The sequence below is a fragment of the Cetorhinus maximus genome, chromosome 5 (assembly GCF_964194155.1).
Source record: "Cetorhinus maximus chromosome 5, sCetMax3.hap1.1, whole genome shotgun sequence".
Classification (NCBI taxonomy): Eukaryota; Metazoa; Chordata; class Chondrichthyes; order Lamniformes; family Cetorhinidae; genus Cetorhinus; species Cetorhinus maximus.
The window spans coordinates 89866344-89890149 of NC_135883.1; the positions used below are offsets into that span (position 1 = coordinate 89866344).

The 23806-nt window shown below is 41.0% G+C and overlaps 1 protein-coding gene across 3 annotated transcripts in view; it reads right to left on the reverse strand.

The window, feature by feature from the left end:
* LOC144680794 (synaptotagmin-like protein 2) overlaps nt 1-23806 on the reverse strand; it is a 272148-nt gene that overhangs the window by 107529 nt on the left and 140813 nt on the right. For 2 of the 3 annotated variants that reach the window (XM_078542176.1, XM_078542177.1), the window contains exons 5-7: nt 23536-23599; nt 22695-22743; nt 6339-7685 (exon numbers count right to left, since the gene is read on the reverse strand). In XM_078542176.1, coding sequence (XP_078398302.1) covers nt 6339-7685; nt 22695-22743; nt 23536-23556 — 1417 coding nt within the window. In that variant the 5' untranslated portion in view covers nt 23557-23599. The remainder of the gene's footprint in view (nt 1-6338; nt 7686-22694; nt 22744-23535; nt 23600-23806) is intronic. The other variant, XM_078542178.1, reaches the window with a different exon arrangement.

Genomic DNA, 23806 nt, shown 5'->3' on the forward strand with positions numbered 1-23806 from the left:
GGTATGTGTGAAAGAGTGAATGGTGATCTCCCTTGCACTGGCAGTGAGTGAGGGCCCTGTGGATGTGTGATGGGTTTGTGAGTGAGAGAGTTGGGAGTGATGAAAAGAGTGACTTACCCTGGCAGAAGGAGATCATTCATCCTTTTGCAGCACTGGATGGCTGTCCTCTTCTGTAGGGCATTCGCACTGACCACCGCTGCCACCACCTCCCAAGCCAGGTTGGTGACATTGCTACCCATCCTGCGGCCAGAGCGGGGGTAGGGCACATCCCGGCGGGCCTCCACAGCATCCAGGAGTCACTCAAGGGAACCATCGTTGAAGCGGGGGGCTGCAGTCTTTTTGCCTTTGCTGGCCATGTCTCCCAGGAAGCGGTGGTGAGCTGGTGGCGATGAGCGCTTTTCTGGCGGCTGCCTTTTAAAGATGGCGGCCAGCATGATGCAACAGCAGGGTGATGGCGAGCGAGCAAATGAGAGCCCGCCCGCCATGGAAACAGCATGTTTCACGGGAGTGAATATATATAATGAGGCGAGCTGGGGAAGATACAGCATGAAAACCCGCCATTTTCATCGGCATGCAGGACTCCACCCGCCCGCTACCGCACTTAGTTTAATTTTGGGAAAATTCCGCCCAACATATGCTTCAGCGACAATCAAAAAAAGAAATTAGCCAATAGAAAGGAGGAGCAGTATATGCCCCAAAACTTCCAAAATAAAATTTCGGAGTGCCACAACTGAGCACCGTGATTCTCAATCTGATCACCTGTAGGGCGTGACTTCATGCCTGCTTGGAGTTATCAGCTGAACCTTCACCCTATCCAGCTAAATTCTTCAAGTTTTGTAACAAGGCGGGTTGCTATATTAGATATAGGCCCGGAATGTGCAGTTGTAATGACAACTAAATTGTCTTTGCTGGTCATCATTACTCCACTGAAGCTGACCGCAACTTCGGAGTCTGCACATGTGCAGAATAACACAGAGATCCAAAAGTTTCTCTCAGTAATTTCACAATCCTCCAGAGGGTGTGCAGTTGAGAAGCCCCCAGAGAGAAATCCCTGAACAATCAGTGAATTGACGAAAACTTCAAACTTCCATTTTTACGCTGTTAGTTTTGCTGGATGAACCCTTTAAAAAATTACACTTGTTGAATTACACTTGTTGTCGTAACCAGTTTTTAAATGGTGTATTAACTTCATAATTACTCTCACTAGCCCAGAAAAGGTAATCTTACATTTGTGGAATGTCAAATTTCTCCAATACAATAAAAAAAAATCCATATAGTTTGAAAATAATTTGAAAAGTTTGCTTAGAATTATTTTAGCTTCCATCTTAATCCCATCATAATCATGGATTTCATTCTTGGTAAAATTTAAACTAAAAGTGAATGGACATAATGGTTTTAATTTTCAGGTTTGTAGAAACCTGTTGGGAATACTTCAATGTGACCGGCTTATGCTTCCCTACTTAATGACATCACTGTTGCTGCACGCTTGAAAATCCCTTGATTGGGCAGCAGATTCAAACTGCCATTGCGATAGGAAAAATCAATGCCCGAGAGATTGCTAAATCTTTGTGGACAGCTTCCTTCAAGGTCAGTGCTGAATGCCATTACTTCATTGCTGGCTGCATAATCCAGTCTATGGGTTTCTACAACTGCATTGTGTAGTGGATAGGTTCAACAATTTCCTGACCCCGATTATGTATATTACGTCAATAATTGAGAGACTCTGGGGGAAGCAATAGGGAGAATTTTCTCCCTGTCGAGCAGGCCGGTTGGGAGCGGGCGCAGGCAGGCGTGGGGCCGATCGCCACCCGCAATCGGCTGCACGCTGCCATTTTACGTAGGCGAACCAATTAAGGCCCACCCAGCATGACACGCACCTGGAAGTGCCGTGCGCTCCCTGTGTGGATGGAGGGGGTGGTGGAGGGAGAGTTGGGGCCTGCGCTCTTTCGCACATGCATGTGAAAAAGCGCAGAAACCTCCCTGAGGTACAGAGCTGCCTCAGGGAGATTAATATTATTATGGAATATTGAACAAAAGAAAAAATAAAATTATTCAGACATGTCCCCTCATGTGACAGTGTCACATGAGCTGGGACATGTTTATTAATTTTGAAAGAACTTTTTATTTCATTAATAAATCCTTCATGAAACCTCATCCCGCCCGTGGATGAAGTTTCATGAAAAATGTGAAGGCTGCCTGGGCTCTTCATCTGCCCGCCAACCTTAAGGTTGGACGGGCAGCTCATTTAATTGAGTACTTTGATTAGTTTATTAATGGCCTTAAAAGGCCTTTGACAGTTCGGCGGGCATGCAGCCGACTCCAGTGCATGCCCACCGAACTAAAGGTCGGAATGACGCGTGGTGACGTCAGAACACACGCCCAACGTCACCGCGCATCATTTTACGCGTCAGTGTGAGGTGCTCGCCTCCGCACGCCGAACAGAAGATCCTGCCCAATGAGGCAACAGTGTGCTGTAAACAAAACACTCTTGGTTGAAACTAAAAATCTTGGCTTTTCTTTGATAATATTAAGATCCAGAAACAATCATGATTTAATTGGTCTACAGGTGTATTTTTAAGCAACAAATCTGATCTACTGATAACATGCTATGCCTGAGGTAGCTCCCCTAGAGCCTCATTTTCCAGATGATTTAGAATTCCTGAAAACCTTCAGCACTCCCAAATCAAGCAGGAAGTCATATTTCACCTTTAATCTCTAATTTGACTATCTACTTTAAAATGATAGAAATATGAACTGTTTTATCATAGTTCAATATTAAGCTTTGGGTGAAAAAATAATTTTTGTAATCTGAACCATATTATGTAGTTTAAAAGTGGTTCAGGAATATATTGAGACCAGAAAAAAAAATACTCCCTATGACAGGCCTTTCATATAAATTTAACCGGTGCTTCCTTATTCACATAAATAAATTTTCCTCAAGTTAAAGAAACAGTCTCTTAAAGAGCATTTACTATCAATACTTTGTTATGAATTTCAGTATAAGACACCAAATACTTCCAACCATAAGAGTTGTATGTTTTTTAATGAGGACATGAGTTATCACTAAACCCTCCCAATACCATGGGTGTTCTTTTAAAATGTAAATGTTACTTTATCAAATTACAGTGCCACTAAAGGAAGGAACTTTCAGGATAGTAGGCCTGAATTCAATTTGACTGCTCTGGTGGACTCCCACTGCAAGTGTGGCGGGGTCCATCAGACTGCTCGCAAGCTCAATCCAGATAAGACACCTTAAACTGAGTTTCCAGGGTAGTTTTGTGGAGGTAGAGTTCCTGCCTGCCCATTAAGGCCATTGCCCTCAGGAAGGAGAGGGAGAACTTCCTAAGTTGTGACCACCTTGACCCTTAGTTGGGACCCAACGTGAAATAGGGATAGGAAGGCCTGGTCTCACCAGGACCTGCTCAATCACAATGGAAATGGGACCAGATGGGGTCCAACTTGGTACGAAAGCAAAAAAACGCGGATGCTGGAAATCTGAAATAAAAACCGAAAATGCTAGAAAATCTCAGCAGGTCTGGCAGCATCTGTGGAGCAAGAAACAGAGTTAACATTTCAAGCCTAATATGAATCTTCTTCAGATCCAAAGTGGGTCAGGGTCAGGACTCTTGAAGATGAGGAGGCCGATAAGTGTGTGAAGGGTAGAGACGACCTGCTTTGTAAGAGGACTGCTTGTATATCCAGATAGTTCCTCCAGGGGAGAGGGAACCTATCACACTGCCTGGGTAGCCACTGGAGGAATTTCCCAGGTCATTTCTACTGAGGTACAACAGATATACCTGCACACTGCAGAAGGCCTGAACTTGCCCATCCCACTCATGGACAACAAAAACCTCAGTGGTTGAGCTCTACAGTGCGCACAAGACTGCCAGGATTGCCCCCCTATGAAACTAACAGGCTGTACTGTTTTTAAACACTACCTTTGAAGCACTCAGCACCATGGCTGGTTTGTCACACTTAGAAAATCATGGAAAAATGTAGATTCTACATATTTTACACGAAGAGTTGGGAAAATGAATGGGAGAAGTGAAAAGCTTATGAACTTCAACTTGAGAAAATATGGTTCTGTACAGCTAGTGTTGTACTTTGTAAAACAAGCAGGAATGTTTCAAGGATTCAGTCATTTGATTCTTGTGAAGTCGTACTTCACCTCAACATTTGGCTGGTAAAATCTCATTTGAACTGGTCTGTTTGCTGTATACAAACTACAGCTTAAGTTTGACAGTTTTCACTTGACCAATGGCTAAGGGCTATAAAGTTTTATACCACATCTAATGATTTGAGCTTTGGCTGACCTTTGGGTAGCACCAACTGTTCAAATAACTGAACACATGCCTGATTGCTACGAGCCACAAGGTGAAAGCTCCTCCCTTTCTGGCAGGTTCGAGTTCTCGATGTCAATGTCCTGACAGAAATTCAAAGTGGCAGCAAAGGTTGCAAAGAACTTTAGGAGAACACTTCAGAAGTAAACAGGTACTCTCTATAAAAGCATCTACAACCTACTTCTACACAAAAAAAGTTTCATTTAAAAAAAATTTCGGGTAAGAATCAAAGCATCATCAAAAACTCCCCAGGTTAGGTTTAGAGCATGAATCAGATCCATTGGAAGCTGATTCCAAAGGACAGAAATAATCATTCCAGTTCTATTTTAGAGTGGGCCTTTTAGATATCCAAACAATGGCTATATTACTTTTCAATAATTGCACAGATTTTTGAAAATTCCACAGCAGTCTTCACAAGCTTAATGTATCTTAGCTTTAAAAACATAGTTATTCACATTACATTATGTAAGTTCATATTGAAACAATTCTAACAACATAGTTTAAGATACAACTGGAAACAAATCACCCAGATAAACCTTCAAATTATCTATTAGCAGCTAATTGTTTCAATGGAATTCCAATATTTTCACTTACTTTTAGTACAGTCAGTCACTGAATCTCAAAATAACTTCAAATAGGCCCATCATTCAGTTAGAGGAAAAGTTATTGAGATACTGCCCCACTGAAAGGAGGGAGATTTTGAGGCCTCCTGCCCAGTGGAAATGGAGTGATACCAATGTGAAAGTCATGGGATAGAACTTACCATCAGGTTTCTGCTGTCACTGTGGCCATCACCATTTGCATGGGTTCTCAGAATAAGCAGCCACAGGAGCAAGTAAACATCAATGTAGATATTTTAGATTGAGGATCTACAATGTGAAAGGAACTGCTTTGCATTCTAGGATTCAAATAGATGAAGTGTGGACAGCAGAAACTCTGCCTGGTAACAGCCTGCCTTCCAGTTGAAAAGCAGCATAAAGATAAGTCCACAGCTATTCTGTGAGGTCAGGAATAACAGGAGTTCTCTAGGCTTCATAAAAATAACTTGGGCTGCTGCTACTGCTGTGGTGCTTGGTTGGACGCCCCCACTCCCCCAAGAATGGGCTCCCCTGCCTACCTACCTGTGGGCCCAGATGCCAACCAAGACACTCCAATATAACAGAAGCCTAGAGGTGCAGGCTGCCCTGGGTATACTGCTTCATGCATGCCAGCTCTAGATTAATGAGGCCTTGGTCATCCCGCTCCCAAATTATTGTGTGTGTTTACCAGGCCTCTCATAATACTGGAACCACCGCCAGCCCTACACCACATCTGCTACTTTCTCATTATCCCCTTTGCCGTTCTGTTTCTACACCGCTGGTCCACTTCAAAGTCAGTCCCTGCCACTCACACTGCACGATCATGAATACCCTTTCCAGCCCACTTGCTGCAACTATCTATCACCATGGCGGAATACTGAAGTCAGAAACAACAATGCTCCTCTGCTGATTGAATATCGGCAGTCCTCACCCCACCATACTGCTCTCTGCCTCTATTTTTTCTGTGTTTGTTCAATGGCAGCTCTCTGCCCCCAAGTATTTTCAATCAGAACTCTGGCAGTTCTTAAGGTTGCTGGCAAAATATATTTGCTCTCTCCCTGCCACTCCTTCTGTTCTCTGCCCGTATTCCCCTCTCACCCACCTCCCTCTCTCTTTCCCATCTTCCACCATCTCCTCGCTTCACCTCTCATCCACTTCCACCCTTTTCTGTCCTCTCTCTCTTATACCCAACACCCCTATCCTTCCCTTCCTCTATCCTCATCCATCTCCTTCTCTCCTCTCTCCCCCCCTCTCCCAAGTTTTCTGAAAACTGACTTGTAGTGGCTTGAGATGTGTTAAACTACTATTCAGTTTTAAAAGTGGAAACAAAATAGCAACTGCCAAGATAAACAAGAAAAGGGACTTTCATGTTTCATCAGAAATAAGTTAAATGCCTTTAGACAACCAAATTAAAGCATACCGTGGGAGTTTCTCTGTGGCGCCTCTGAGTTCTCTCCCCAATTCAGTGATGGGAAATGGTCCTGTTCAGTTGTTCTTTTGTCAGTCAAAAACTGATCTACCTCTGGTTCATTTTCATATCTTTGAGCTAGAGCTGAAGACAATGAGAAGAATTTGCTGGCACTACTGTCTTCTTGCTGTGACATGGCTTTTTTTGTATCCATGTTCAATGCTTCGTCAGCTTTCTGCCTTTCAACTATATTTGCCGGAGGCTTGTTTTTCATTGTAGCAGAGAACCTCACTTGTTTGCCACCCGTCTCCAACATTGTGTTGCCATCGGAATCCTCAGCTTGTGGTGGCACTGCTCCTATGTCTTCTGTGGACCAAATTAGGGTCCATTTGGATAGGTTTTCTGACTCAGTGGAGCTAGTACTTGGACTGCGCTTTAAAATGCCTTTTCTTTTTGAATGCTCATTCTCTCCTCTTCCTAATGTAAGATTTGGTATGTCATTGTTATATTCTCCTGGCTTTTTGATTTGGCTAGATGTGTTGTTCATTAAACTTAGAGGTCTATCTGGCTCAGAACTTTGGTCCAAGATATTGTGCCCCTGTTGACCTTTTCCCTTTGATTGGTTGAGCTTTGTGTTGGCTGCAAATGATTTTAAATCTGAAGGTCTTGAAGAAAACAAACTATCTATGTCAGATGATTCGTTCACGATACTTTCATTTACTGGATTTTGCACTGCTGCTATGTTTGATTTTATGGCACTTTCAGCACCATCTTTTTGTGGCTTTTTAGCACCCTGCAGAATTTCTGACAGCAATGTTGATGAATTTCTTGAAGATAGGTTCTTCCACCTCTCATCAGAATTATACATGTCGTTTTCCTTTGAATTGGAGGGTATTTCTGCACTTGACACAGATAGTCCCTTAATATGGTCATTGTTCTCTGTGGGTTCTTGTGTAGTTTCTGCATCACTGTGAGGCACCCCTGAATCATGACTGTCAAGTGCAGCTGTCGGACTGTGCTTAAAATAACGGACGTGTTCAGAAATATCTGGCCTTGTAGATGCTGGGGAAAATCCAGGTTGGTCACAATCTGTTTGTATGTCTAGATTGGTGGGACTTTTTCTAGGGCTCTGCCAAATTAGGTCTTCCCTTGGTGTCTTGAACTTTTCTTGTTTGGCCAAGTGTGATTGTTGACTAATAGTATAATCGGAATATGGATTTATTTCAGATATTGGTACATCTACTGTTGTAATGGATGAGTCCAAGTTGGACAGAAGCACCTCATGGCTTGGGGATGTAGATTCATCATGATCCTCACGATCCTCAGTATGTCCTTTCATGTATGGTTTGATGTCATCTTCTGTGAAGATGTAATTAAGGCTATATGAGAAAAAGTCATGGTTCATAATATTCTACAGGTAATATGCATCTGTTACAATGATATTAAGAAAAGCTTTCTGAGTATGTTTAAATTGAAACTGAAAGACACAAAATCTGGAAGGAGATAAACAACAGTGTCAGCTGAATCTGTAATATTAACCCAATAAAAGGTTGAGACTGAGTCAGGAATTCCTTTCTTTTCTCTACTCACCCACCTAGTTTTGCCAGGCAAGTAGGGCTAAAACAACCTCCTTGTTTTTAAACTGTAGAAGAATATGCTTACTCACTCTTTCGTTACACACAGATGCAATTGAAATTTCTTTTAGAATCCTTTAAGGGGCACTTCACAAAAGTTTTGTTTTGGAAATTTGAATAAATTATATATACTTAATTGTCTTGATCCACCATTTTAGTTACTTCTTCAAAAATTGAATCAGGTTTAACATTCTGAAGTTTTTAGTTATCTCTGGTCAGCGTCGTACATTTTAGATGATCATATATAGGATTGCAAATGATGTTTTCATTAATTTGCCTGCCACAGAGACTAAAATTACTGGCCTATCACTTACAGGATGTGATTTTAATTCCTTTTTAAATAAGGACACTATATGTGATTTTCATTCGTCATCTGACTACTGAAAATATTCTCCCTTCAATAATTTCAGTGCACTAGGATAAATTGAATCTAGTCCTTTCTTCTTGGAGCCCTTTTAATTTAGTTTGCTCCATCATAAGATTTGCAAGTTTTTTGAGCCTTAGTCTTATCTGTTGTGCAAGGGCAGGTCTCACAATTATACACATTTCAGATGTAGTAAGATTTTCTGTCTACATTTCTGGTAACTACAGGCTTCTACAATCCACTTCTCCAGACTAATATTCTCCAACAATATTGTTGATTCTTCTGTTTGTCAATTCTGGTTTGACTGACCACAATGTTTCACTGTGAAACCTTCTGGATGTTTCTGGTCATGTCTGGTCAGTTGACTAGATCTTTAGCCTTTCCTTTGCCTAATTGCCTGCTGAGGTGTCTTGAAGGTTTTTCCATCGAGTCTAATATCATTTTCTACAGCCAGTTCATCTCATTGACACAAGTATTCTTTAATACCAGTGGATGTAACCAACCTGGTTTGTGACCATCTGACTTTATGACCACAAGCAGATTTTGCATCAAAATCCTTCTGGAGTTTTTTTCTTATATGCGTAAGTTTCTATTGGCCCAGACTTTTCAGTCAGCAATGATATGTAACCTGATGAATAATGTGTCAACCTGTAAAATGATCCCTTTCTATGTGACAAAATGTCCTGGTGCTGAAATTTTGTGATCCGTTGTTTTGTTTCTTGGAAAGGTTAGATCACAGTTTTTGTCCCATTTGAAGAATGCAATTTTTTTTCATTTCCCTACATAGTCTTGGAGCACATTACATGCAACAGATTTTGGTCATCCCTCCTATAATATATTCTTCTTTAGCTATCTATCCATTTTTTCCTATGGGCCACAGTGAGCACCATGGGCCACTGTTATATATTAAAATCACGATACAAATGCAAGTTGTTTTTGTTGTAATAGTAGTTCCTGTGGCTTGTGCAACAGTATTATGTGTAAAGAAGTAGTCTTACTGATCATTATCCCTATAACCCAATCATTATTATCTACCATTGCCCCTACTGACAAAAAGAACTAGGCCTGAACTTATACTTTAGGTGCAATTGGCAATCTGGGCACAAATTATGCCCAAAATTATATTCATTTTGAGAAGTCCTTTGTCCCACGGCCTTCTGCTCACTCATTTGCATATTGCTGAATGTAAAATCTGCTGTGAAGCAGTACCATTTGACACCATTTTAAAATGCAATTGAGAGGAAAAAACTTGCTTTAAAAATACACAATATATTTAAGAATGTTAACTTGGTGCAGTTTTATTATCAAAGATGAAAATCAGTTTATCACAAAAGCAAGCATTTTTAATCAGGGTATCAAGTTCCCTATCTATAGCAACCAGATTTCAACTAATAGACGTGACTTATAAAAAAACTATACAGAGCCATTTATAAGTTAAATTGGTGACAGTAGTCAGTTTCAAAGTAAATTTTTAAAAAGTCAAAAACTTTTAAAATGTGCCTATTAATGTCTTTCAGCCTAAAAGAAACCTTTTTTGGATCCTCCTCAAAAACTTACAAACAGGCACAATTAGCAGAAACTCCAAATAGAGATGTGGCCAATTTTATAGGTAGAGCCAACTTCTACTTGATGTTTCTAAACCAGTGCAAAAAAATTCAATTTGTGCTGGATGTAATTTGTCCTTGAAACTCCTTGATCTTTTGCACTGGTTTGGGCAATTTTGGATGAACTGTGCGGAAAATGTATACAGGTAATTTGGAGATGCCTCCTGTTGATCATGACTATTTTCTCTATCGTTTATCATTTTCTATCAGTGTCTGTACCCTATTGTGGAATTGCATTCAAATGCAAAATGACTATTTGTCCTCACGCAGCATAGGATATTTAGCACTTATGGCTAGTCAAGTCTCCCTACTCTATGGTAGTTATTGTCATGCTATCATGTTAACTGAGCTTGATATTTGTTAGATAATGAACTAATTCTGGAAAAAAAATAGCAGAACTCAAGTCAACTCAACTTTGATGTCAAGCATCTATGCACTTCAAAGAACTTGGAGAGAAGAGTAGAGAAGTTCCAGCCATGACCTTTCCATCCTCTTTAAATATCAAAATTGAGTCATGAGATTAGAGAATGGCTATTCATTTGTACAAGAAGGGAACAAGGATAAATTGGGTAACCACAAACCTGCATATCTAACATCAGGGTGAACTGTTGGAATCTATAATTTATGTTATTATGTCAGACCATTTAAAAATGCATAGGTTAATGAAGAAGAGACAGAGTGGATTTACAAAAACCAAGTCACCTTTGCCAATTTTTTTGGGAATAGCGATTGATTAGATAGATAAAGGGAATACAAGACGTGTACTGTATATGGATTTTCAGAAGTTTTTTTGATAAAATGTCTCACATGAGGTTTGTTAGAAACATTCAGGGAGATGGTAAAAGATGAGTTCAAACTGTGTGAGTATAAAGTTCATTGTTAAACAGGATACAAGGATCAGGGTAAATGTGAGAAAGGTTAGGTGCAACGTACTCCAGGGGTGAGTGCTGGGCCATTTTTGTTTTAGACATTTTGGATTTAGGCATAGTGAGCAGAAACTTAATCATTGTTGGCTAACAATGAATAGGACCATAAAAGTTAGGAGAGTAGAGGATGCAGTCTCATGCATCTAATTTGCTGAATATAGGATATTGAAAATTAAGTGGGCAAAGAACACTATTATCCAGCAAAAAAATAATCAACAAAAATCCCTCAGACATGAATGTTTGATAAAAAGAAGTGGTGGCCTGATGTTTATGGCAAGATCACAAATTCTTTAAGATCAAAGAGAATGAGAACTATTTTGTTTATGTGGAGTCGGAACAATTCCCAATCCCAAAAACCACACCAACATAAAGATTCTGAAAAGAAATTACAGACTGTCTTTTGGAAAAGATGTGAATGATCCTTGTCAGACGAAATAATTTATCTTTCATGAAATTAACTTTGTTCTCATCATGATATGATAATCACTGCTGGGGAATCGAAACATTTCCACTTATGGCATCTAACATCAATGTCAAAGTCATCCAAGTTGGGCACAATGCAAGTTAAAATACCTCAGGGCATGCTAATCTCAGCCTCAGAAAAACTCCTTGCAGTAACAGAGTGACATTTCCACTTCTACGCCACAAATTCTAATGGTATCTGGAACAAACTAGCTATTTAGTGCTAATTAATGCTGAGTTACATAGTTTTATGCTAGAGGCCTCAGAAACAAGCAATGTCTTGATATTCCACAGTGAAATCCAACCGATAGTCCAAGCAATTTACAACAGCCAGAAAACACTATGGGAAAAATTTTCGCCCCGTCAGGGGTGTTGGGCGGGGGCGAGCGCAAACACGATTGGCGCCCCCGATCGGGGCCGTGCCGCCATTGTATGTGGGTGGGCCTTAACCGCCCAGAAGCACTGTGCGTTCCCTGTGCGGGTGGGGGGGAGATTCTAAGAGTCGTTTTCTGCGCTCTTTCACACATGTGCGCAGAAGAGCACAGAAATCTCCCTGAGGCATGGTGGCGCCTCAGGGAGATTAGTTTGACATGTGTAAATTGAAATAAAGGAGAAAAAAAACTTTTAAAACATGTCCCCTCATAAGGTTGGACGGGCAGCTCATTTAATTGAGCTGGTTAAGTTTTAATTGGCCTTAATAGGTTTCACAGTTTGGTGGGCGCTGAAAATCTAAATGACAGTGCGGTGACGTCGGGACGCCCGCCCGATGTCACCGCGCATCATTTTACGCGTCTGCTCACCGACCAGAGAATTCAGCCCTATGATAGACACAAGAACAGAAAGGAAGGGCGCACTAACAATGTAAACCACATGCGAGTGAATGTTTAACAAAATGGAAGTATTGAGACTTAGTATTAAGTTCCCAAGCCTTGTTAAATTTATTGTAGACAGTTGGTGAAGAAAGAGAGCAGAAGTCAATTCTTAGTCAATTTTAGGTTTGTTTTAGATTTAGATTTATGAGGCTTTACAAATGTATAGCTCCTAACTCTACACCCACCACCACTGTCAATAAGTGTCTCATCACATGTGCAGAAGTCATTATCTGATGGGTTCCACCCACTTGTAGACATTTAGTTTTAATTTATATAATTAACAAGCCTTGTTTGAAAAATAAAGGGAGACTGTTCAAATAAAGACTTGGGAGCACCAGAGACTGAAACTTCACAAATATGGACACAAATGATCATATAAACTGAAAGTTATGAAATAGGACACCCTGGACACCCAACCTCAACAGGAATTACACAAATGCTAGCCTAGCGGGCCCTCATATGAACAGCTCAAGATAACATTTTCAACTTTAGCTTCAAAAAGAACCCAATAAACAATGAATCCTGACAGGCTCTGAATTGACAGTCACCCAAAAACAACAATGCACAAATGATAAGGAATTTAAAAACTAAATGAAAATGCTTACAAGAGAAAGAGAAACCATGGAAAGAAATTGGAAAAGGTACAAAATCAAATGCTTCAGATGAACTGCCACAAAATATTATCGACCAACTTCATCAGCGCAAACTACCTGGTGCTTGCTCTCACCAATCTAGCATTAGCAATTTCTGGATTACATTTACAGTATACTTTCAAATGAAAAGTATAATTAAACAATACCAAATGAAATGGGGAAACAGCCCACACCCTGAGACTTAAGGGCTGAATTTTCCAATTCACATTGAAGAGCCATGCTTATAACTGCATATATCAAAATTTAATGGGCATGCTCCCCTTAATTTTCTGTCCATTAGTACTAATGGATAGAACATTGTCAGTAGCTTAGTAATTATTTCTTGATTTTCTGGCCAGTGAATGAGGCTCTCCTACAGCTGCAAGGGCTCGGGAAATCATCTCTTGAAGATAAGTGATATTTAAATATTCCACTGAATGAGAGAAAAATACATAAACCAATAACAATTCTAGGGGTCTCAGAAAAATCAGCATACAGCAGAATGGATTATGAATGCTCATTACACAAAGAGCACCTGGGGTAATGAAATTGCTTGTTCTGCTGGACACTGCAGTTATTTGCCTGACTCCATAACTAGAGAGAACTAGCTCCTAGTCCTAGGGTGGTATTTTACAGTCCCCCGCCAATGGGTTTAAAGGTGGGCGGGCTCACGAAATGCAGTCTATGGCCTGCCCATTGCCTATCTGCCCACCCCCAACCTGTCTCCCATTTTAGGGGGGCAGTGGAGGCATCATGCAGCCTGCCTGCCCTTGCACCTATTGAGACAATTAGTGACCACTTAAGTGTCTCATTCAACCCCTGCCACTATTTCACCCACAGCAGGGGAAGGCCCATGCCAAGTGGGTAGCCCAGCAGCCTTACTTTAACTGCAAAGGCTGGTGTTGGGCAAGGGTGGTATGCCACCTTTGAGAGTCCCATGCCCACTGGAGGCACCACCCTAGCTCATACCCACCTTATCCCTCATCCTCTGGCCTCTTAAACCAGCCCCCCAACACTCTCACCCCTTCACTGGGGGCTGCCAGCTTGGCCCCATCGATATCCCAAACTTACCTTCATTCCAGCCTCCATTTGCTCCTCTTGTTCAGGGATTGCCTGTAGTCCCAGCAGTGCCCACCGCTCAAATCTGGCACTGCTGAGGCTACTGAACTAACAGCCATCCGATTGACTGGCAGCTCTCCAAGGCAGGAATTCTTCTTCAGATGCGGGGAAGATGCCCTGAGCCAATTAACACCTTGCTGAATGTCAAATGGATAGCACTAGGTAATAACATTTATCATGTTTATCATATTACACATGCTTTAAAAACGTTCAAAGAAATTACAAATATGCCTGTAAACCTCGTTTCCTCAACAATGATTTCATCCCACCCTAACCCTTTCCCTTTCCCCATTGGCTCAGTGAGTACACTTTCTCCACTGTCCCATAATGTGTTTCAAGACATGACCCTGGTTATGGAAAGGCTATCAAAATACAATTCAGTGTTTATTTTATTATTGTATATTTCATTCTCTTCAATCACTTGCTAAGCTAAATATCTATCCAGTGTTTTGTAACTATTTCAACAATAGTTGCATCCATTGCCTTCTAGATAGTTTATTCCACAATTTCACCATTCTAGTTTAAAGGTGACTCACTTTTTAATCTTCTTCATTTGACTCTCTTCTTCACAACTTTTATCAAAATGTAACAATTCTATTTTTCCTAATTCAGCAAAGAATTGCTCAATATATTATCGCAGGAGCTACCATAATGGCTTCATGTAATTACACCTCAATTAGCAGAATGTGGTTGTTTAGCAATAAACAGACTCCAATGAGAATTGGAATAATAGACTTTGTAACTAGAATCTAAAGCTGATTTGAAGCTTACATATCTGACAACCAGGCAACAATTGTGTAGGACATATATAGTAACTGAACTGAACAGCATTCTCATGCTGAATAGCTCTGAATTTACAAAGAGCTATGAATAACCAGCGGAATATTTTTCTTTGCTTTGATGACTGAAGTTGCAAAACTAATTGAAGTCATGATGACTTACCAGACTGACAGTACTTAGTACCACTACACGTGTTAAATCAATACAGAGATAACTTTCAGTCAAATCTGTCTTTGCATTGACCTACTTGAGATTTGTATTTCACACAGCCAGTTTAAATTATACCTAATATACCACATTGCAACTCAATCGAATTATTGTAACAATAAGAGCCATGTTTTCCTATGTGTGCATCATTTCACACAGAAGTAAACATGTGGAGCAATTGCAGAGAAAAAGGCACTTTCTTGTCTTTTTTTGCCACTGCTCTGAGTCTTTCCCATACCAAAATCTATTTGAAAATTAGACAAAATAATTGCTTTTTGAGGACCATTGAGGCCTGGTTAATGTTCAGACTTGAAAAGCTCTACCAGAATTGCACAGGGGCAATAAAAATAAAAGTTCAGTTGCCAGCATCTTGTTGCATAGGAATCAATTCTCTGCACATGATAATGGCAACTCCCAGCAGCATCTTTATAATTATAAAGTTATAGTTATTATAGTATACTATAAAGTGTATCCTATTATAAAGAGTTTTAGTAACCCTTCACCATGTCCTGACCACTGTCCTTCATAAAAGGGTGACTCATGGTTGACACAGAGAATACTCTGCAGTTCAATCACTTGATTATAATGATTAACATTATAGGGAATGATTCCACAATGTGAGCAAATCTTTGGATATTGTATTTTAATGGATAGAAAATAGTGGACTGCATATCCATGGTTTCACAATTTGGAAACCTTTTACATGTCAATCTGAGCTGGGAAAAGGGAATTATGGAATTATCCTTTATTTCTGATAGAACAATTATATTTTGGCATGTATTCATGGTCTAGAAATTCGGGCATCTCCATTGTTGAACACACAGGATTCCTGTCCTGTGCCTGAATAGTGAGGCTGATGGTGCCACAAATTTTGGGCCTTGGGCTTCATTATAATGGAGCCCGCAAGCCCTCAGGTGAAAAGGAGTGCCAAGTCAGGCTGTTGCAATCTTTGTGTAGGGCCTCAGGTAAGTGACATTGGGATTGGTGGAGATCCTTTGTACAGGGAGAGGGTGGGGCAACGGTGAGGTTGGAGGGCGGGTGAGTGGTTATTTGAGTAGGGGGCAGGAATGGTAATGATTGTGAGGTGTTGGGGAGGCAGTGATCAGGGTGAGCTGGAGTGTGTCTCTGATCAAGTGAGTCGGCAGAGAATTGAGTTTTTGTTGAATATGGGGTCAAGTAAATGTGAAAAAACTTACCTTGTAGGTCTCAGGTGGTGTAATGGCCTGGTTTTACTGAGGGCCTTAAGGTAAACCAATCTAGAAAGTGGGGGCCTAAATCATATGTTAGGCCTCTTATTTGCATATGCAAAGGGGTTCCTCCTGATGTCATCCCAGTCATTTTCCCATCGGCGATCAGGCCCCGCCCCCAACTCGCCAACGGAAAAATTCTGGCCATTATTTCTAAAATGTGGAGATCAAAACGGCACACAGCATTCCAGATGTGGTCTTAACAAAACTCTGTAGCAAGACTTCTTTATTCTTGTACTGCAATCCCCTTACAGTAGAGGTCAACATGCCATTTGCCTTCCTAATTGCTCACTGTATCGGCATGATAACTTACTGTGTTCCTTGTACAAGCACAACCAATTGTTTTTGAACTTTAACACTTCCAAGTTTTTGCACCATTTAAAAAATCCTGCTTTTCTATTCTTAGAACCAAAATGAATAACCTCACACTTCCCACATTATACTCCATCTGCCATCTTGTTTCCCACTCACTTAACCTGTATATATCTCTTTGCACCTCACTGTCCTCCCCACAGCTTACTTTTCCACCTCGCTTACTATTGAGTTGTCTCTTTTGTCTCAGCTTTTTGAAGGGGTTGGGAACTAATTCAGTTGAACAACATTTTTACCTTACTTTGAGACTCCCCTCCTACATACACCACTAGCATGATTAAAACCAAAACCAACCTTTATAGGCAATTTCTTTCTTAGTTTTCTACAGCATGAATTACAATGGATGCATTAGTGAAAATCAAAAATGAGATGCCAGATGTTAGAATTACCAGAATTGGAAAAGTATTTTCAAGCATAATTCATCAACATTAGCACTAATACACCATCCATCATGTTTGTTATGAAATAGATGTATTTTTAATGAGACGCTCTCACATTTACATTATGTGTGCCATGTTGAGTAGAGAACTAAAAGGAATGTTACTTATGTGACATTACACTTGCCAGACTGACACCATCTATGATTCATGAACAAGAACATATCATTCGTTCTGTTATAATAATGTAATTTTCTGCGGGGTTATGCGCAAATTATTTCACTAAATGTTCTCACTTTCCTAAGTCTTCTTCAACTTCTTACTGAATTTCAATCATGATCTGTTATAGTTGTACTCTATTACGTATTGGCATTCCTGTGTGGTTAGGTGTTCATTTCTAACGAATAACCGTATTATCTTTATTGAGTTGTTGATGACCTACTAGTTACTGCTGCTAAATGAGGTTCTGATCTGAGGAGGCATCTGGGATTGGAGGAGAATCTGAGGGGGCATGGGATGGCATAGGGGATTTGTGGGGGCATGGAAGTGACATGGACAGTCTGGGGGGCATGGGAGTGGAAGCAGGTGGGTGGGGTTTGAGGGAGCATGAGGTGGCATATGGGATCTGAGAGGGCATAGGTTCGATTTTGGATCTTAGATAGAACGGAAGGGGCATAGATATGGGGAGATCTGAGGGGGGAATGCAGATGGCATGGACAGTCTGAGAGGGGGAATGGGGGTGGCATAGGTGGGATGTGAGGGGACATGGCGTGGCATGGGCTGCCTGAGGGGTCATGGGGTGACATTGGGTGGGGGGGTGAGGGGACTGAGTGGTGATGTTTAGGGGGCCTTTAAATGATGTTGGGAGCTGGGCTGCTGTAGTGGTGAATTGAGATCCCCCTTCACAACCACATGCCTCACACACTCTAGGCAGCTCGCAAAAGGCACTGTAAACCTGACCCTGTGAGAAAAGACAAAAATGCTGAGAAAAGTCACACATGGGGCAGATTTGCATTTCAGAAGGTGCAAAAATGGACAGCTTGGGTCTTCCCAAGACCACACGAAAACCTTACACCAAGGCAACTCATAAATAGCAAATAAATATATATTACATACACAAAGACGCAGGCAGAGACACAGGCACAATTGGTACTACAAGAGTAAACACAAAGCTCTATCATTCCCAGTGGATAGCTGCACTTGACGCAAGTGCATGTTGGAGATACAGCAACAAGTCTTACTTCAAGTGCAGCTCCCAGCTGAACCACAGAATCATTGAAGTCAACTTAAAACGTTATCCTTGAGACTCCCTACAAAACTAGTTAGAAAAGTGGCTAACTCTTTCAGCGAGCCAGTACAGGGGTGTGATGACCAAGCCGCCACCTGTGAAATTCAGATCCTATGGCTGTGAAATTTGTCAAGAGCTGTTCCTGCTTTGCCAGCATTACTCATTTAAATGGGATTTCTGCCGCATTTCCAGCAAAGTAACACCGGTGGAACAGAAGCAGCCAAAAGGAATCTCCCAGTCAAAGATTCTAGAAAGCAGTTTTGTTTTATGGGTCTCATTAAAAAGCCACTAAAATAATTCCTAAATTTACTGCTGTATCAGAAACCCATTATCTGCCGGCTTTCTATTCAGTGCAGACCTCCAAAGATTCTTTATGCCGATCATAGTTAAAGAAACTGTTTATCTTTGAATATGCCATGAAATATTTTAAACTCATCTGAATAGCCAAGGTCTCTGTTTAATGTCCCATTCAGAACAGCAAAAAGGGTGTAAAAAATTAGAAGTTCATTTTAAAAAGAGCATGGAGTGTGGCGGGGACTTCAGCAAGACTTCATAAAGAGGTGTGAGAGGGAGAGAGTAGTGAGACTTCATAAAGAGCACTGAGGGAGATGAGAAGATGATTAGTGAGAGACAGGGGAATAAACATTTCATATAAAGTCTAAGGTATGTCAGTGCAAATTGGCCGTGTGGAATGTGCATCTTGAGGGATGTGGGAAGTTGTGCAGGCACAAAGCACCTCGATGACTACACCTGCAGGAAATGTCACCAGCTGCAGAAACGTGAGCGGCAGCTGGAATTGCTGTGGTGCATCAACAGGGCTGAGGATTATTTGAATAGTACGTTTAGAGAGGTGGCCACACTGCAGCTAAGAAGTGCATTGGCAGAGAGGGAATGGGTGACCACCAGAGTCTCTAAGAGAAGCAGGCAGGAATCCCCTGAGGCTATTTCGCTCTCTGACCGATTTTCCATTTTGGATACTGGCGAGCGAGGTGGTTCCTCAGAAACTGTAGCAAAAGCCAAGTTCATGGCCCACAGGCCCCATCCACCACCCCCCCCCCCCCACCACCCCCCCGGGGTCGTGGAAGGGTTGAAGTGCTATAGAGGTCGGGGATTCCATAGTTAGAGGAGCAGATAGTCATTTCTGCGGCCTTAGACGTGACTCCAGGATGGTATGTTGCCTCCCTGGTGCCAGGGTCAAGGATTTCACAGAGCAGCTACAGGATATTCTTTTGGGGGACGGCGAGCAGCCAGAGGTCGTGGTCCACATTGGGACCAATAGCATAGGCAAGAAAAGGCACGAGGTGCTGAAAGCAAATTTTAGGGTGTTAGGAAGGAAATTAAAAAGCAGGACCTCAAGAGCAGTAATCTCAGGATTGCATCCAGTGCCACATGCTAGTGAGCATAAGAATAGGAAGATTGAGCAGTTCAATATGTGGCTGGAGAAATGGAGTAAGAAGGAGGGCTTTAGATTTCTGAAGCATTGGGATTGGTTCTGGGGCAGGTTGGACCTGCACAAGGATGATTACACCCTAACAGGACTGGGACTAATGTTCTCATGGGGAGGTTTGCTAGTACTGTTGGGGAGGGTTTAAACTAGATTGGCAGGGGATGGGAACCTGAGGGGAAATTCAGAGTGGGGAGGAGAAAAACCACCAGTGGGAAATAGAGAAGTATTAACTGATAAGGAGGATATATCAGAGAGTAGCATCATCAAGGTTAATAGAATACTTGGAGAGTTTGACAGAACTAGAATAGGCTATAGTAAGTTATTAGATGGAATCAGAGCAAGAGGGAAAGTTAAAAAGCCTAAATTAGGATTAATGTGCATGTATGTGAATGCACGGAGTGTGGTTAATAAGACTGGTGAACTACAGGCACAGGTTGACAAATGGAACTTTGATATTATTGTTACAACAAAGGCCTGGCTCAAAGAAGGGCAAGACTGGGCATTAAATATTCCTGGGTTCAAGGTATTTAGGAGAGACAGGAAAGGAAGAAAAGGTTGGGCGGGGTGGGGGCAGTGGCAGTATTGATTAAAGATTGTATTACAACACTGGAGTGGATGTTCCAAATAGGTCAAGGGCGGAAACTCTCTGGCTAGAGGTAAGGAATGAAAAAGAGACAATAACATTGATCAGTGTAGCATATAGACAACCAACTAGAGGAAGGGATGTAGAGAAACAATTTTGCAAAGAAATTACAGAGAGGTGCAAGAATTACAGAGTAATTATAGTGGGGGACTTCAATTATCCAAATATAGACTGGGATAGGAATAGTGCAAAGGGACAAGAAGAGGGAAGAGTTCCAGGAGTGTGTTCAAGATAATTTTCTGCAGCAGTATGTTTCCGGTCCAACGAGAGGGAAGGCACAGTTGGAGCTGGTTCTGGGGAATGAGTTGGCCCAAGTGGATCAAATAACAATGGGAGAACATTTAGGGGACAGTGACCATTGTATCATAAGGTTGACTATGGAGAAGGACAAGGAGCAATCCAGAGCAGGGATAATTAATTGGGAGAAAGTCAACTTCAATGGGATGAGAATGTATCTGAGTTGAATGAGTTGAAATCAAATATTGGCGGAAAAGACGGTGGCTGAACAATGGGCTATCTTCAAAGAGATAGTATTGCAAGCAATGTCAAGGTATATATTCCCTTGGCGGGGAAAGGTAGGACAAATAAATCTAGAATACCCTGGATGGCGAGAGAGATAGAGGTGAAGATGAAAAGAAAGAAGTGCGCACGTGACAGATGGCAGGTAAAAATACAATGAGAATCAGGCTGAATGTAGAAGGGCCAGAGGGGAAGTGAAAAAACTAATCAGAAAAGCAAGGAGAGCATGAAAAGGGACTAGCAGCTAACATAAAAGGGAATCCCTAGGTCATCTATAAGCATGTATATAATAAAAGGGTGGTAAAAGAATTAGGGATAAAAGTATAGACTTGCATGTGGAGGCAGGAGAAGTAGTGGAAGTATTAAATGAGCACTTTGCATCTGTCTTTACAAAGGAAGGGGATGCTACCCTGGCCGAGGTGAGAGAGGAGGTAACTGATACACTCAAGGAATTTACAAATGAGAAGGAAGAGGTATTAGAAAGGCTATCTTTACTTAAAATTGATGAGGTACCAGGATCGGATGAGGTGCATCCAAGGATAATCAGGGATGTGAGAGTGGAAACTTCAGAGGCACTGGTAATAATCGTCCAGTCTTCCTTAGACACAGGGGTGGTGCTGGAGGACTGGAGAATTGCAAATGTTACACCCTTGTTCAAAAAGAGGTGCAAAGATAATGCCGGCAACTACAGACCAGACAATTTGACTTTGGTGGTCGGGAAACTTCTGGAAATGATAGTTCAGGACAAAATCAATAGTCACTTAGACAGTTGTGGGATAATTGAGGAAAGGCAGCATGGATTCAGTAAGGGAAAATCATGTTTAACTAGCTTGTTGGAGTTTTTTGAGGAGGTAACAGAAAAGGTTGATAAGGGAATGCTGTTGATGTGGTGTATATGGATTTTCAAAAGGCATTTGATACAGTGCCACACAATATACTTGTGAGCAAATTTCTAGCTCATGGAATAAAAGGGAGAGTAGGCACTTAGATAAGAAATTGGCTGAGTGACAGGAAACAGAGATAAATGGTTGTTTTTCAGATTGGAGGAAGGTCTGTAGTGGAGTTCCTCAGGGTCAGTGTTGGGACCCTTGCTCTTCTTGATATATATTGAGGGTGACTGGGGTCTCGAACAAACTTCCTGAAAGGGTGGTGGAGGCAAGTTCAATCGAGGTATTCAAAAGGGAATTGGATGGCTATCTGAAAAGAGAGAATGTGCAAGAGTACGGGGATAAGGCAGAGGAGTGGGACTGGGTAGAATGTTCTTTCAGTGAGCCAAAGGGATGAATGGCCTCTTTCTGCCCTGTAAAGATTCTGTGATTCTGTGAAATAGATGTAACTGGGTAATGAGTTTCTGAAGACCACTATTTAACTCAATGTGCAGTGACCATACTTTATAGCTACCTTTTATGCTAGTGCTGTTTTGGTGTCTGGATTCTGAGAAACCAGCATTACTATGTTAAATCCTGCCATCTATATTACTATCTTGGTTCCCCAGTCTTGATGAATAGTGGACCCATATAAAACCGGCTAAAGGGCTGGATGCCAGTTCATGGAGCCTTGTCTTACAAAATTGAAACTAGAAACAGTGTCAGTATAAAAATGGCTTATGGTTCAACCTGAGAAATTATGATTAGTTCCACAGCTAGAGAATATTTGATATTGGACCTCATTAGGTAAATAGGTAGTGTTTAAAGAATGAATATATGGAATGGTTATGGGAACAAGTTAATGAGCTCAGATATTTCTCTTTCATATTGTTTGTAAAGCTTTTTTCAAACTTGCACAATATTAATGACTTGCACAGAAACATTCAAGCAAAGAAATTCAACGCTTCTTAAATTTGTCTCTCAAAATAGCTGCATAAATGTTCAGTACCTTTCCATGTCCTTGCTTCATCTTTCGGTTTATATCTGTTTACTGTTGCCTATATTTGAGGAAAATATTGAGGAAAAAAATTAAATCAGAATCCAATCTGCACAAAATGATTTCACCATTTGCATCTGCAATAACTCTTTTAGCTACTTAAATTTGCAACTGTTATTGCTTTTGCAGTCCACTATCAGTTCCAGTAAGTCGTATTTATAAATTGAAAATCAGCCAACCTTTAATCCCTGTGTAGCTAGACTGACCAAGGCACAGCCTCTGCAGTAACATTCAGACAATGTTTCCAAGGGAATGGACGGATGAGAGCACCCAAATTTAAACAAGGAACATGTACCTATTAAAATATTCCAGTATAACGTACTTGCTCTTGATTATTAATCTCAGAAGTCAGCTGTATACATAAATTTTAAAAATCCACAGGGGTCCTCTGAATCTTCACCTTTCCCTGGAGTTTCCAACATACATTTAATTTCTTTCTAAATTATATATAAGGCTATCTTGCCATCAACTACTAGGTGTGTACAGATATTTCAAACCTTATTTTGGTTGAGGATAATACAAACACAAAGACTAGTTTTAACTCTCAATTCCCATAGATTCATTGAGTACCCAATTTCAACTGTCCTGTCATAGGAAGGCACATGGTTTCTCTAGAGGGAAGGAATCACCTCAGGCTGCTGTCATACACATTTTAGCAGCTGGTTTACAGGAATTTACTGGCAGGAATATGGGAGCAAGCCACGTTGGCATCCTCTCAGCCAGGGTATTATAAATGGACTAGGCAGCATTTATTTTTAACTACAGCTAAATAGGTCAGGAACCCGATTCTAACCTGAAGCTGAGGTTGAGACATCGTCGCATTTGCCTGTGGTTTGGATTCTGTTTCTTCTAATAGCCTGTTTAAAGAAAGTCAGAGTGATAGTAACATTAAAGGGAATTTCAGTCCTTAATGATCAAAAAGTAAAAATACATAAATTTTGAATAATAACCATAATATTATTACTGAATGAATTAAACAGTATCCCTTTACTTCTGGAATCAGGGTTTGAATCCCAATCCATGCTGATAGGATGAAGTTGTTTCCTCTTTTAACCAGTCCGGCA